This window comes from Eulemur rufifrons, chromosome 10 (genome assembly GCF_041146395.1).
Source record: "Eulemur rufifrons isolate Redbay chromosome 10, OSU_ERuf_1, whole genome shotgun sequence".
NCBI classification, from domain to species: Eukaryota; Metazoa; Chordata; class Mammalia; order Primates; family Lemuridae; genus Eulemur; species Eulemur rufifrons.
The window spans coordinates 4,867,814-4,882,922 of NC_090992.1; the positions used below are offsets into that span (position 1 = coordinate 4,867,814).

Consider the following 15,109-nt stretch of genomic DNA (forward strand, 5'->3'; position numbering starts at 1 on the left):
GTCACCAAGTGCCAAGGGCCAGTTCCAGCTGGTGTATTCCTTTGAGGTCATCCACGTCCGCCTGAATCACACACAGCCCATCCAACACAGGGACCGACCTATCTTTGGGTCTGGAGGGAGGTTGACCTTTTACTTATCCTCCAACCCAGAACCCTTTTGAGAGTAAGATGGGACACTATGAATAATTATGCCTGGGACAATAAGTACAAACAGGGACTGTCTGTCTTGGGAAAACCCAGAAGTAGGATCCCTCTCTGAGACCATTACGGGCAGGGACTGAATCCTTGCCACTTTGGTTCTGTTGTTTTTGTTTCCTTCTTGTGTATTTTTTTTCTCCAGTGTGTTACCTGGGGCTTTTCTGAAGAGCTAGTTTTCCCAGCTAAAGAGACACAAAATCTCCCAAACCTGAAATCCATGACATCAAAAACCAGTGGCCCAGACCTGAAGACTGGGCAGGTCTCATCTGCTTCCCAGAGGACAGCCCAGGCGGGAGCAGCCAGCTGAGGAGCACAGGGGACCCGTCCTCCCCCTAGTCTAGCACACAGGTGACACGGTGTAGCTTCGAGAAGGCCCAGCTCTTCCACAAAGTTACAGCAGTTGAGTCACACAAGCAGGCATGGTCGAACGAACTGCTCTTCTCACCGGTTATTTCCGGACATTCCAGCCGGTCCAACTGCACCTTCAGAAGACAGCAGCTTTAGTAGTCTCAGGGTCCCCATGGGACAAATCCAGAAGAGACATTTTGTGATGTGATTTTTAGCATAGCGGAAGGATCAGTAGTAAAGAAATCCAGTAGCCTGTCACACACTTCACCCCTGAAGGTAGTGAAACACCATGTTCTGCGCACACACACCCACGCACACACACTCACACACACACACACACAGACATCCCAGGTTCTCTGTTGTCCCTGTAGAAACACCAAACACAGCCCAGAGGTGCTCCCTGGGGCTGTCAGGACTCCACTGCTCAGGGCAGAGGCCAAAGCACCTCACGGAAGCAGGAGGGTCACTGGTGATGGCCGACGTCCCCGCTGTGACAGACGACACCAGCCTCCCAAGCTGGAGGAGGGTGGCTCTTGCGCCACCACAGACCTCGCCAGCGAGTGGACCCAGCTGCCGAGCTCCTGCTGTCTGAGTCGCAGGCAGTACCTGCTCCTTCCTCCACCTCCTGGCAGTGGCAGTTCGGGTCATAAGGACTTGTGAATCACAGCAACACCTAAAATACAAGGGGGAGAGTGACCATCCTCGCCTCTGCAAAGTTACACAGAGTGCCACCCAGTGGGTGCTTTATCCAAATATTGAAGAGTCTGTGGTCTCAGGCTGCTAGAAGCTGGTTGTTTCCCTTCTCACAGCCAAGTCCTGGCAAGATATTGGAACCCACAAGTACAGTCCCTCGACCCCCACAGGTCAGTGGCATCATCCCACGTCCCCAGGGACTCACTGTCATGACTCCCATTGCCAACCCCAGCGCCCCGCTCAACAGCGCTCAACACCTTCCCTGGAAGCCCAGAGGCAGCTATACGGCTCTTACATTGGTGTCACTTAAGAGAAGTGCTAAATGATTTATAGCTACTTTTAGAAGATACCGAAATGAACTGGAAAGAACAGTATTCTGACTTCAGGGAAGCAAAGAAAACAGAATTCCAATCCTCGCTCTGCCACCAGTCAACCTGCATTGTGGTCTTACGTGAATCCAGTCACCTCTTTAGGCTCAGTTGTTATACTATGTAATGTCATCTGACTGAGGGACCCTTACAGTGCTAAATTCTCCGCTTAAACACTTCAGACACGTATGCATGTGTTACTGTTTTAATCAAGCTGAACTGTGTCAGCATCTAATCTTTATAAACCCATGTATGACCCAAAATCTCACTGTAAGGGACTGAGGCCATGTGCAGACACTACCGGTTGATTCAGTCAACATCCCTTCCACTTGCTGTCCTCTACTATAGACACCAAGTCACAAGCTCAGCTTCTACCTTGCAGCTAGAAGCACCATGTGACCTGGCCATGAGACTGTAAATGCAGGTCTGCCAGTGCTGCAATGATGGCTTTGTCCTTGTCCTGCCTAGAATGCTCACGCAAGGCCCAAGGGGCGGCAGCACAGAAAAGAAAGGAGAAGTCTGATTCTTCGATGACAGTCTGGACCACCAGGCCAACCTTGGACTTCTTTCTACATGAGACAAATACATCCTCTTCCTTATTTAAGCAAGTATCTGTCAGGGTTTCTGGTATCTGCTGCTGAACAAAATCCTAACTTACAGGGTGTCTACAGGTAAGATGGAGTTTTATTTTAACATATTCTCACAACTATAAAATGTTCTCGTTGGAGATGAGATTGTGAGAACACTGCTAAAAGGAAGCCCAGAATGGAGAGATTCTGCTAAGACATCTATTTCCTGTTAATTTCTGGATGAAGGTGCGGACAGAAGGCTGGAGGCAGGCAGAACCTGAGTCCAGACCAGGTGTGCTGCCTGAACTTGGCACTATCTCACCTATACCTCAAGCATCTCTTTTACAAGATACTTAAAAAAAAAAAAAAAAAAAAAAACAGGCTCCCATGTGTTGCTTTTTAATAGAAACTTTCTCTTTGGATTATAAAAGTAATATATTCTCATTATGGAAAATTTAGAAAATGCAGAAGAACACACAAAAAAATCTTTAATCCCTTCATACAAAGAGAACCACCATTATCCTTCTGGAATACTTCCTGGCCTCTAATAATAATCTCCACCATTTCCCGCACGGAGTGCAGTGCCAGGCAGGCATTGTGCTAAGCTCTTTGTATTACTGAATTTCATCCTCACAACATGGTAAGAGGGTCTAATTTTATTCCCATTTTACAAATGAGACAGCAAAGGTTCAGCCAGATAGAATACCTGGCCCAGAGACCCAGGGCTAGTGGCAGGACTGGGATTCAAGTTCAGATCTGACTCCAGTACCCATCTCTAGAAGCAGCAGTAGCTGTCCGACACCCCGCCCCACGAGGACTGCATGACTGAGCTCACACGGTGCACACAGCTTCGCACCCTCCTTCCTCACCTGACAGTGTCCTGTAAACATTTTCTCCCCGACATTAAAAATACATCTACCCTATAAATATTCCGTAGATTATCTCCCTCGTGTCAGGTATTAAGTAATTCTTAGTTTGTTGCTTTATAAGCCATGCTCCAATAATACCTTTGTCCATAAATCACTGCATTTTGGAGCACTTCCTTACATTTTAAGATAACGGGCTCGCTCAGTCAATGGGTTTGAACACAAAATCGCCCATTTGTTGTCTCCTTCCCACCTGCTGCTGGAGGAGGCAGACAATGAAGAAAGGGACATGAAATACTCAGCACATACACAAAATTCTAACCACTCACACTCAACCTCTCCCCTCTCCTCAAGGCACAGGTGGAACCGAGGGCAGGTCCCGCACGTGCCTCCCTGCCTGGTCCCGAAAACGCCCCGCCCCTCCCTCTGCAGCTTCCGAAAGGAAATGACGGTGCCGGTCTCCACAATAAACCATGAGAACAGAATCACCCTGTAACCAAAATGCTTCTAAAATCTTTTATATCTAACCAAGAAAAATGTGACAGGTGAAAAAAAAACCCTAAAGCAGGGGAAAAGCTTTGTGTAGACAGGTCTAATCTTTCTAATCAAATTCTGGACAGCAAGAACTGTAGCTGATGCCACCTAGGAGCCTGGCACAAAATAAACCAGGAATGGCAACGAAATTCTAACATCTCTTGTGACACCTAGATCAGCTGGAAGTGGCTCCCTGGAGCACTGCGTTCGGAATTCTGAGGCTCCACGTTCAGGTTCACGGGGGAGACAAGCGCTAATGATCAGTGAAGGAATGGTGGCCAGGTGACAATTACCTGCCACCCCTGGAGGAAGCAATCGGTCCTAAGTCACGCAAGCCCACGTCCCCTCATCCCACCAGCCCAGCCCACCCCCGTACCCCCAGGGTGCTGGAGGCCTCTGGGGGGCGGGGAGGGGACGGAACCCACCAACCTGCATAGCTCCGCCCTGTGCTCATGTTGGTGGGCAGCAGCGTCCACTTGTCGGTGACGGGGTTGTAGTACTCCACGGAGGCCAAGTTGCAGGATCCGTCGTCCCCGCCAACCACATACAGCAGCCCATTCACCGCGCACACCCCTGGAAGCCAAGCAGGAGCCTCAGATGCTACAGCAGGAGCACCACGAGATCAGAGTGGACGAGACACCAACCTGCAGAGCCCCGGAGGCTCCTCTCTTCCCATGATGGGAGCACAGCAGAGATTGAGCTCCACGAGTCTGCGTTTGCGCGGTGGAAGGACATACCGACAACAGCACTGGGCTCTGGGGATCCCCCTTGCTCACGGGGTGGTTTCTCTGATCAGGGAGTTTGGGTTACTACACGGTCACACACACACACGCACACAGTGTAAGTACGGAGAGCAGGGTGGATTCGGGCCCCTCTCTGCTGCAGGGGTGCGTGCAGACCTCCTGTGTCCAGCCTGAGGTAGGGAATGAGACGGTTCACGGGATTTTCACGAACACTACTTCTCTGCTGGTAAGGTTTTCCCTGGCAAGTCCTATTGTAGCCATACCGTGTGGCACTAATGATTGCGTCTGTAACCCCTCTACAAGACTGGGGTCTAAATTCATACCTAGTCCCCAGGGACAAGGCACATCTCCTGTCCTAGTCTCAGAGCGAGCTGGATTTGGGGCAAGGTCTCATGCAACAGGGACTAAAGAGTAGGAAACTGTAATTATTGCTCACCAAGACTTTAAAAGGCCGTTGTCCAACACACAGTGTATTTTTTCAGAATTAGAGTAAGGGATTGGTGATGTTCAAAAAAGTAGTAATTATCAGCTTTGGTGAGGATATTCTCAAATACTGGTGAGAGCATAAAACTAACCACCCTCCTAGATAGTGTCTAAAACACATGTGCTTCCTGTGACTCGAGAATTTCACTGCTGGCCTTTTATTCTAAAGAAAAAATTTTAAGTGTGTACACTGATTTAGCTATAAGGATCATTTACAGTAACCAACGCATTATTTACAGAAAAGTTGGAAATAACCTGTCTCCAATAGTAGATTGGCTATTTAAATTATGATACAGCCATTTAAAATAATATGTAAATAAATTTGGTGTTGTTATAGGATATTCATGAAAGATTGTAAAGTGAGTTTTAAAAAGCAAGTTATAAAACAGTGTTACAGTATGATTCCATTTTTTGTCATTAAAAAATAGAAATATCTATGAATGATGATATATACACACATTTACATATAAACTTAATTCTCAGGCTCTGGACAGACTAGCTGCCTTGAGGGTCCTGGAATGCCTTGCTTACATGGCTCAAGGCCAAATGCCAAGCTCTGTCACAGCTCAGACGATGAGTAAATTAATAAACTCTCCCGTTTATACTGCCAAAGTCAGCCACGAATGAGTTTAGCAAACAGGTAATATGAGAATAAAGGAAATAGATCTGCCTGAAAGTCACCTGTTTGTCTTTGCAGGCTTGGAGGGTGGGCTAGGCCAACACTGTCCTAGAGAAGCATAAAACAAGGACATACCCCACAGGGCAAGGTTCTAAAAGCAAACAGCTTAATAGGAATGTCACACTCCAGGAAATATAAGCCTAAATACTCTATGGTAAAAATCATTCCTATGGAAGGAACAGGGGAAGGGAAGGAAAGGAGAGACAGGAAGTAGAAAGGAGGTAATAAGGGAGGTATTTCTACCAGAGAATCTATCAAGGGTCTGGCTCTCCCTGCCAGGAAGAAGACTGGTTTCAGGCAGGAAGTGAGTGGTTCTCCCAGCCAGGCACCGGCAGAGAAAAGATAGGACCGAGTGCCATTGACTGGCCATGTCCACACAGCCCTGTGCGTAGCCACCTAACAAAGCCATCGGGCAGGGGTCACTGATGGCAATCAGAGGGCTTTTCTGGGTCTGTGCCCATCTGTGTGCAGTAAAAGTCATCACCTTTCACTGGGGAAGAAGGGGTCCCTCTGCATCTAAGTGGGGGAAGCCTGGCTGGCTTTGTGGATCGCAATTCCTTCCTCCCTTAAGCCAGAGCCTGCTCAGCAAACAAACACTCCCTGTTCAGGATACAAGCTCAGCTCCAGATCCTGGGAGTCTCTCCCCTCTTCCTCTACTTTACAACTAGTTTCTTCAGGGAGAAAAGACCTGCAAACCCCACAGGGGAGGAGAGGGCAGTCGTGTTACCTGCATTGCGCCGGCACATGTTCATGTCTGCCACCTGCTTCCAGGTGTTTGTTCCAGGATCGTAAACCTCCACACTCTTCCTCACCAAGGGCCCATCATGCCCCCCTGTGGCGTACAGCTGTCCGCTGAGCACTCCAACCCCTGAAAGGCAGAGCACAGTGTCCCAGCCTCAGCTGGCGACGGCACCAGAGACCAGGAGGCCTGGCGCCCAGTCCCGGACGGCCATCAGCAGCAGGGTGACTCGGGGAGTGCCACTTTGTCTCCCTGAACCTCAGTGTCCTCATCTGTGAAACACATATAATGACACCCTGCCTGCCTCCTCAGAAGACTGGCAACTGGGAAACTTTGAAATATAAAGTAAATATGACCCCATTTCTATTTTAAAAAACAAAACTATATATACACACACACATACACAAACACACACATATACATGCACGTATATGGCAGAGGGGGTTCATAGGCAAACAGAAAAAGAAACAAATCCATCAAAACATTGAAAGCAGTTATTTCTGGTGGAAAACCACATTGGTTTTCCTTTTTGCCGATCCATATTGCCTAGTTTTCCTCCAATGTTTCCTACTTGTATTACTCAGCCTTCTGTTAGTTCAGGAGAAAGAATTAAAAACTGAAACTAGCCGCACAGCCGGGTGCGGAGGTCACTGTCGGGCAGACTCCCCGCTGCCCGTGTGAGCGGGAACTGTTCTGCTCACCCCTCTCCTCCCGGCTGTGGAGGTAGTACAGGGCACTCGGTCACTCGCTGTGTTGACCAGCCTGAACTGAGCGCTAGAATTGCATTATTTACAGATTTTAGCGTAATCTTTTAAAATCTTTTCATACAAGTCAAGGAGCTAAAAGCCATCAGGGCAGGTGGCACAGCGCCTGGAAAGAGCAGGTGCCCGGCAGCTGGGACACCCGGGTCTTGGACCCGTCTCTAATTTGCCCACTGGATGACCCTTCCCCTTTTCTGGGCCTCAGTTTCCCCGTTTGTAAAGGCAGGAAGTGGGACCAGCTTGGCAGTTCCCACAGACCACGGACTATTCCTCTCCACGGCCAGGCTGCGTCCGGATCGGCTGAGCAGCTTTCTGCAAAGACGGAGTCCAGGGCCTCACTCCCGGAGATGGGGTCGGGAGTAGAAGAAACTTCCTCGGGTGATCGGGACGCGCAGCCAGGTGTCAGGTCCAAGAACTAGATTTGTAGAAGTGCAAACTTCACACAGTCAAGGACCGTGTTTGTCCTGTCTTCGTCGGCTTCCCTTTGCCCTGTGGCAGTTAGTTCTGGGCAGATGCTGTTTGAATGACAGAATATGTAGAATCCCTCCCCGCAGCGGGACTGGCAGGTTCCTAGCAGTTGCCCCGAACTAACAGCAGGTGGCGCAGCCGCACCAACAATGGCTGTCGAACGGCCTCGGGCTCAGTAAGACTCGGTGGGTTCCAAAGCTGCCTCGCCCTCCCTTCCTCCATGCTCAGCGGGAACACGCACCTGCCGAGACTCGGAGATGGCCTCTTCCCCCCTCCCCCCCGGGCCGTCTGCTCGTGTTGCCCACGCCCTGCCGAGGAAGCGGCGGCCCTCCGGGCGCTCGGGCGTCCCCGCCCTGGCGCAGCGTCATCGGTAAACATTCGTGCAGTTCCCAGACCCACAACCACGGGGGCTCCTGGCGCCTCCAAGGGCCTCAGGCAGCCAAGGCCAGGGCCTTTGCTCTCTGAACCTTCGGCCATAAAATCACCCACCACGACAGGTATGTGGGTTCCCAAATCCAGAGGTGAGACTTGCCCAAATCTTAGGGCAGCCAAACACTGAAGAAAGGCTGACCTGAGAGCCTGAGGCCAGACTCTGACAGTAACCTGGGGGAAAAGGCCATTCCCTAAAGCAAGGTCACCCTGCCTCCCAGGGGACACGGGCAGCAGAGGGACCACCCTCCAGGACCTCCAGCCTGGGTAGGAGGCAGGACTGGGGCCGGGTGATGTTCACCCGTCCATAACTGTCCAAGAAGCTTGGCAGGGACAAAGCAGTGTGGCTTCCAAAGGCAGCTCCAGCGACAAGGACGAGCCTGAGCTCCCCAAGGCAGGTCTGTCCCCGCAGCTTCACCGCAGACCCGAGAGGTTCCTGGGAGGACACAGCTCAGCGCGCACTGCTGCGGGACGCTCGCACCACAAGCTGCAGGAGAGGATTTCTTGGAAACACAAGGAACACTACCAAGACTTCAGAAACCACAGTCACTAAAAGAGTTTTATGAAGAGAAAAGAATCATGGGATCTGCACATTGCATTGGTTCTTAGGGAACATCTGCGGCAACCCAGTCAGTTCACGTCTGAGCAATCAGAGGCCAGACCTGAGGGAAGGCCCGCCCAGAGTCACGTGGCAAGTTGGAGCGGACCCAGCAGGACAGCCCAGGCCTCCTGACTTCCAGGCGTTTGCTCCACATTCAGGAAGGGCCAACCTGTCAGCATCAGCAGAGACAAGCTCCCTAAAAATAGCATTCCAGACACAAACGCTTCTTCCATGGAATCAAACAGATTTTGTTTTTGTAACTAGTGAGCACACAAAGGTTCTTGAAAAATATTAAAATAGCATAATTTTTAAGGAATGGTGAGGAAGTAGTCATGCATTTGGCATTATAAAATGAGATCACAATTCAATTTCTAAAAATACAAAAAAAAAAAAGAGAGAGAGAGTAGAATAACATTATGGGAAAGAACTCCCAGTGTGGTCTGCCCTCCCGGAAGTCACAGTCTTCCCGCAAGGGCCAGACTGGTAACCAGTCACCACTCGCCACAGGAACTGGCAAAGAAGAGCCAGAGGCCAGTACCTCCGTCTGCCCTCCCAGACCCTTTCCTCTGGGCCCCCGAGATGACAGGGGGAGCACAAAGCAGGGAAGAAGGAGCGGTTGCTCCACTTCCTGAAAAATCCCTAAGGATCACAGAGCTCCTGGTCTTCCCACAAAAGCTAGGTGGAAAACCATTTGGGAAGTCCTTCTTTCCCCATGTTGGGGAGGGGGTTAAGGTGAGGAAAGGTGGGGACGGGGACATAAGCTCATCTCCAGACATGAACACCAACAGCTTGGCTTCCAACCCCCGAGACAGAGGTTCCAGATGGGCAAGCTCAGCTTTGACCACTGGAGACTGGGGACAGCGGTGCTTGTCCCACTACTCCGCAGGAAGGAGACTCGCAGTTTGGGGTTAAAGGAGCTAGCTCTGGAGTGAGAATCCTGACCCTGTGAGTTACCAATAACATGACCCTGGGCAAACTTCTCAGCCCCGGTAGACTTAATTTCTGAATCTGGAAAGTGGAATTTACAGTATAACCTTGCAGGGCTGTGGTGAGGATTAGACAGACTGACGCACAGAAAGCGCTTGTCAGGGCAGTGCCTGGCACGTAGCAAGCCGCACTTTCCAGAGCTGTAGACAACGCCACAGCAGCAGAGGATGACGATGAAGGGCATCATCGCATGCGTCCTCTAGCACCGTGATCCCCCAGGAGAGGTGAACGTGTAAGCACCGTGTCTGGCTGCAAAGGTGTTAGTGGCATCGTACACAGTAAAAGGAAGAGGGAGGTAAGTGTCATGTTAAGTTGTTGAACCCGAGACCCGCTTGTGAGCACAACAGACACGGCCTGTGCCCTCCCCGTACCTGCGCCGCTGCGGCGAGTGCTCATGTCTGCCACGTACGTCCACTCGTTGGTCGCCGGGTTGTACTGCTCCACAGTGCTCAGGCACTGGCGGGAAGCCCCATCGTAGCCCCCAACGGCGTACAGCTTCCCTGGAACAGACAGAGTGGCTGAGGGCGGTGCCAGGGACGCTGGTGCAACTGGAGTTCGGCTGCAGCTGCGTCTGTAACCCACTGGAGCACCCTTACTTCAACCAGAGATCTGAGGCCCCTTCCTCGGGGACCGCCGGCTTATTCCCCAACCAGGCAAAGCATCCTTCACATTTCCGCCTTCACTTGCCTTAAGCCATGAGCTCCTTAGAAGCACATACTGAACCTCATTCTAAACAAGGACTCCACACACCCAGCACAAAACCGCGGCCTGGCACCACTGCGGCTCCGCATATTCCTGCTAGTGAACTACGTTCCATCTTTAGAATAAGGCACTCGCGCCACAGAGACGGAAAGCTGGGGGCTCCCAGCTGCGGGAAGGCAGGCCAACGTTCTGGCTAAAGGCTCACGAGAGCAGATGAAATAAATATGGAAAGATGTTCTTCAATGATAACCCAAACCCTATCTTAGCCATTGTTTCCACTCCTTGCACAGCTCTGCCGGGTAGAGTATGTGAATAGGGCATTCTCCGTGCACTCTGGGCTGGAATCTCTCCGCAGGCTACCAAGTGATCTCTAAGCCGTACACAAGAGCCCTGAAGCGTCAACATCTACGTTTGAAAGTAAAAACACCATTAAGCTGCTATACAAGAGCATCATTTCTGCCTGGGGCTGAGGGCTGAGAAGGAGGTTGGGCCAAGAGGCAGAAAATCGGGATCCAAGTTGTCCCAGAGCAGAGATTCAAACCTGGGTTTAACATTTAGTCTTAGAATGCAATGGGGTGGTCTCTTCTGTGGGGGGCAGGGGAGGGGTCCTGCCTCACCGACAGGCCTCAAACGTACGGGGGAACCACGGAATCACAACACGGATCTTGAATGCTAGCTGCGCACCAAAAAAACACCACCAAATGCAAATCCACCTAACAGGATTATGCAATCAACAGATTTTTTTGGTCATTCTGTGCTTCTTAACGGAGGGATACCAAGAGCACAACTAGCATGTGAAAATCTGTAATTATTTTAAGTTAGAAAGATTCTCAGGCTCAAAACTGTGCTCTACCATCAGGACTACTGCTGTATCGCATATAAAATTATCTCCTCTTCTATCAAGCCTGGTTTTATTTTCTGCCCCAGAGTCCTTTGAACTGTCCCATCGAAAAGAAAGAAACATCTTCTCCTCAGTGCTGCCCTCAGCCAGGTCAAAATAAACCAGCCTGGCTCGGAGCTCCTCTAGGGTCCAGGCTGCTTGCATGGTGTGTGCTGGTTCAGATGTAGCAACCTCTGCAAAACCACTCTCCACTCCGTCGGGGAACTTCTACTACTTTCTGGATCTCACCATCCCTTTCCCTGCATAGGGATCCTTCAAGACAGTCAGAAGCAAATTATCCCGACTTCCTCCATTTTTCCCAGAGTCCCTCAGACTGCACAGCTGCGGTGGCGAGAGGATGAGAGGGAGGAGTGAGTCAGACGGTGCGGAACACTCTCTTCAAGGCCAAGTCCGCTCAAGCTCCCCTCTCAACACTCTCACCAGAGCTGTAAATTGGACTCTGCTGCCCCGAGGTGACCCACAGCCCAGGGAGCTTCAGCTTTGGGAGGGGAAAGAGAAACAAATTCCCAGTCTGTCCTCCCTGTCAACGGGGCATGCTACAAGACCCCACTTCTTCCACAAACAGAACGTGCTCACAAGAGCCTTTGTCAAGCAGAGTATTTTAAATGACTGCCACTAAGGCACTTCCTCTAACCCCCACCAACCATTCCAACCCTGCGTCAGCTGAAAAAAATAGCCACTCAAGGTTTCCCCTTGTGTATATTAACAGAGATTGGCTATTTTTAACCACTATATTGTTGGATGTTCCTGGATAAGGGACAAGGAGGGAAATGAGAAGGTGACTAGACAAAGCACTTACATTTGGCAGACAAAGCAATTTCTGCTCCACCAAGAGGATGATTGCAAGAAACAATTTATCTTGGGTAGGAGGACAAAATCTTTGTACTCGCTACCATGACTTGGTCAGCATGTTAGAAAAGCATAGCATACCTTTAAGTGAGAATTGAAATTACACAATACCAGTATGGGCTGAGAAACACAGTGAGAGAGAAGAATCTTTCTATTAATGTCTAACTCACTGGACGTTACACCCTCCGCAAAGCATGTTTATGTGTGTGCGTGTTTGTCTGTCTGCACATGAGAAAGAACGTCTGCACAGACGTCTGACTAACAGATACTCCAGCTCAAGTCGCACATCAAGACAGGTTAACGAATCAGTGTTTTCCTGCAAACAATGAGTAGTTCTAATGATAGTCTATTCTTTGGTGCATTGAATTCTCACGTATTTATAAAACTCTACCCGTTGGTATTTGCCAACAGTGTGAAGGAGCATATACCACAGTGGCCAGAGCACTGGGAGAGCAGCCAGCAGACCTGGGTTCAAGGCCTGGCTGTGCTATTTACCACCATTTTAACACACAGGACACCACTCGGCCTCCCTCCAGGAGAGTGGAGAAAATCTGCGTCCTGCCTCCCTCCTTCACGAGGATTTTGCAAACAAAATGAGAGCCTGGGTGTGAAAGTTCTTTCCCAACAACTCTGCCCCGTCTGACCAGACCCCAGACATCGCCACTCCCTCCTGCCGTCCCCACACTCCTTTCCTGAGCAGAGCAGGACTCGCCCACCACCCCGCCCCGCAGAGACAGTCCTCAGACCCGCCAAGAGGTGCTCACCCCACTCACAGTTCTGTTAATGTTCAACACGTGAACATGAGGATAAAGTTAAATCCATCATCTCTCACCCCCCATTATACTCCTGGGATAACCCACATAAATGTGGACTCTGGATTCTCCACTCTCTTCCCCTCCCCAACCGTCAGCAGAGCTACGGACAAGTGGCCAAAGTGACAGGCCGGTGTCTCCCCCCCAGGGTCCTTCTACTCCCCTGTCCCAGCTCGAAGGCTCATTAGCCTTGGGCCGGAGCTTCAACTCTGAGCTTCAATTTTCCTCATCTGTTAAACCGGGACAATATACCTGACTCAGAACAGTGATCTGAAGAACGGAACAAGGCAGGGGACGCATCAGGCGTGACGCTGGGCCCAGGAGGAGGCCCCGGGGCAGGGAATGACTGGCCACCGCCCACTGCTGCTCTTACCCTCCACGACGCCCACACCCACACTGCTCCGCCGCGTGTTCATGGGGGCCACAAAGAACCACTCGTTGGTCTTGTAGCTGTAGGCTTCCACGGACGCGAGGCCTGGAAGACAAGGGACTCGTGAGACTTCATGGCACCAGGCCTCACCCGTGGGAAACAGTGAGGACGGGTGAAGGGTCCAAACCTGGGGTCTAGAAACCTGGATGGTGGCTCGGCACCACCTCTGTCTCGCGGGGTGGCATGTGGCAACACCCTGAAACACACCTGCAGTGTCCCCCTGAGGGTGCCACTAAGACTCGACGCAGAGGGCGGACTGTGAGAGCACAAGGGCTGTACCTGAACTGCATGGCAAATGTAAATTATTAAACACACAGAATGGAATTCCTTGATTCCAAGTAGACACCTGAGGTTGCCTCGCTGAACACCTATTCCAACTCCCTTTTCCCTCGTCTTCCTCTACCTTAGTAGCTGGAGAGCTAAACACTTGACAGCTAGGGGTGACCAAGTCAATGAGACCTAAGCAGAAGTCTGGTGAGGATTTCTGAAGTAGCCTTTGCTTTTCTGATACAGGTGCCATCCCTTTCTGTTTCTGGCAACCCGGAACACAGATGTGTTGGCTGGAGCCATGATAGCCATCTTGTGATCACGAGGAAAAGGCCAAGAGAACCTTAAAGAACTTGGCCCCAGTATCCTTGAGCAACTGGACCAAGTCAGGAACTAATGACCTCTGGACTTTTTGTTTAATGAATAAAACAAAATCCCTCATTTTAAAAGCCACAGTTTAGTCAGGTTTTCTATTAACACTTATAGCCAAAAGCAATTCCTAGAAGACACAATGCACCACTACCCTGTTGTTCTCTTTATGCCCAGGTCCCACCCACTAAAGGCAGCCTCCCGAGGGGAAAAAGACCCTGGAGTTATATGAGTGAGGCAAAGAGAGGGCTGAGAAAGGTCACCAAATTGTGAAGACACAAATGAAAATTCAGAGAAGTAAAAAATATTGTTTTTCACTTCCCTGGGGCCCAAAGCGTATCATTTTAGTTTAACAGAGTTACTATCTACAGAGACATCTCCCTGGCATGATGAGCAGTGATGAGATCATCTCTCCAAGTTCATGTCCACTAATGGTTTCAGATTGGAGTGTTGAAGCTAGATAAAATTCTGGAGCAAGGGGCTCACCTGTGGTGACAGGGACTTGCAAAGCCTCAGAGAGGTGGCAGAAAGGGTGATGGAAAAAATGGGCAGCCAGGCCCACCGCATGGCCCGAGCCAGGTCTCTTCCATCAGCTGAACCAGTTCCCGCGTCTGTTCGGTAGACGGCTCAGACCAGAGCCCCGGGGCACCGCCCCCCACCCTCCCCAGCTAAGCCTGCTCTGTTTCTAGGTTTCATCGTCTGAGTAAATAGCTTCCTAGACACCAGAAAGTAGGAAAGGGATTCTCCTTAATGTGGGGTCCTTCCTAGCGCCCTAGAAATCGTAGCACGTGGGCAGTGACACGTTCTGTGTGTGAGAAGGTCTGGCTCCAGCCTCCAGGGCTGGACGAAGATGAGGGACGGGCATGTTCCTGGGGCAGCAGCTACAGGTGGACAGAGGCTGGCCCAAGGACTGGCTGAACAAAACTGTGTTGTGTGAAGGGTGCGTCCCAGGCCGGGAGGGGTCAGAAGCATGTCCTGGACCTACCAGTACTGCCATCGAATCCTCCCACGGCGTAGAGCAAGTCGTTGAGCACCGCGGCGCCCAGCGTGCTCCGGCGCTCCTGCATGCTGGCGATGGACGTCCACTGGTCCTTCACGCCGTCGTACACGTCCACCGTCCGTACCCGCAGCGAGCCGTTGAACCCGCCCACGGCATACACGTGGCCAGCCATGAAGACCACACCTGAGGCACAGGAAACCACGGCGTCAAGGTCAGGTCGAGCAGGTGACTGCTCGTGGTGACAGGTGACAACGGGAGAGCAAGGCAGGCACAGGAAAACTCATCGCAGAAGATAATCTCCAACTTTAGGTATT

The 15,109-nt window shown here is 50.9% G+C and overlaps 1 protein-coding gene across 1 annotated transcript in view; it reads right to left on the bottom strand.

The window, feature by feature from the left end:
- Positions 1 to 212: 212 nt before the first annotated feature.
- KLHL3 (kelch like family member 3) overlaps positions 213 to 15,109 on the bottom strand; it is an 82,247-nt gene continuing 67,350 nt past the window's right edge. Inside the window, exons 8-13 of the mRNA XM_069484076.1 lie at positions 14,781 to 14,978; positions 13,103 to 13,204; positions 9,837 to 9,965; positions 6,208 to 6,348; positions 4,005 to 4,148; positions 213 to 1,218 (exon numbers count right to left, since the gene is read on the bottom strand). Of these exons, the coding sequence (XP_069340177.1) occupies positions 1,190 to 1,218; positions 4,005 to 4,148; positions 6,208 to 6,348; positions 9,837 to 9,965; positions 13,103 to 13,204; positions 14,781 to 14,978 (743 nt within the window). The 3' untranslated portion in view covers positions 213 to 1,189. The remainder of the gene's footprint in view (positions 1,219 to 4,004; positions 4,149 to 6,207; positions 6,349 to 9,836; positions 9,966 to 13,102; positions 13,205 to 14,780; positions 14,979 to 15,109) is intronic.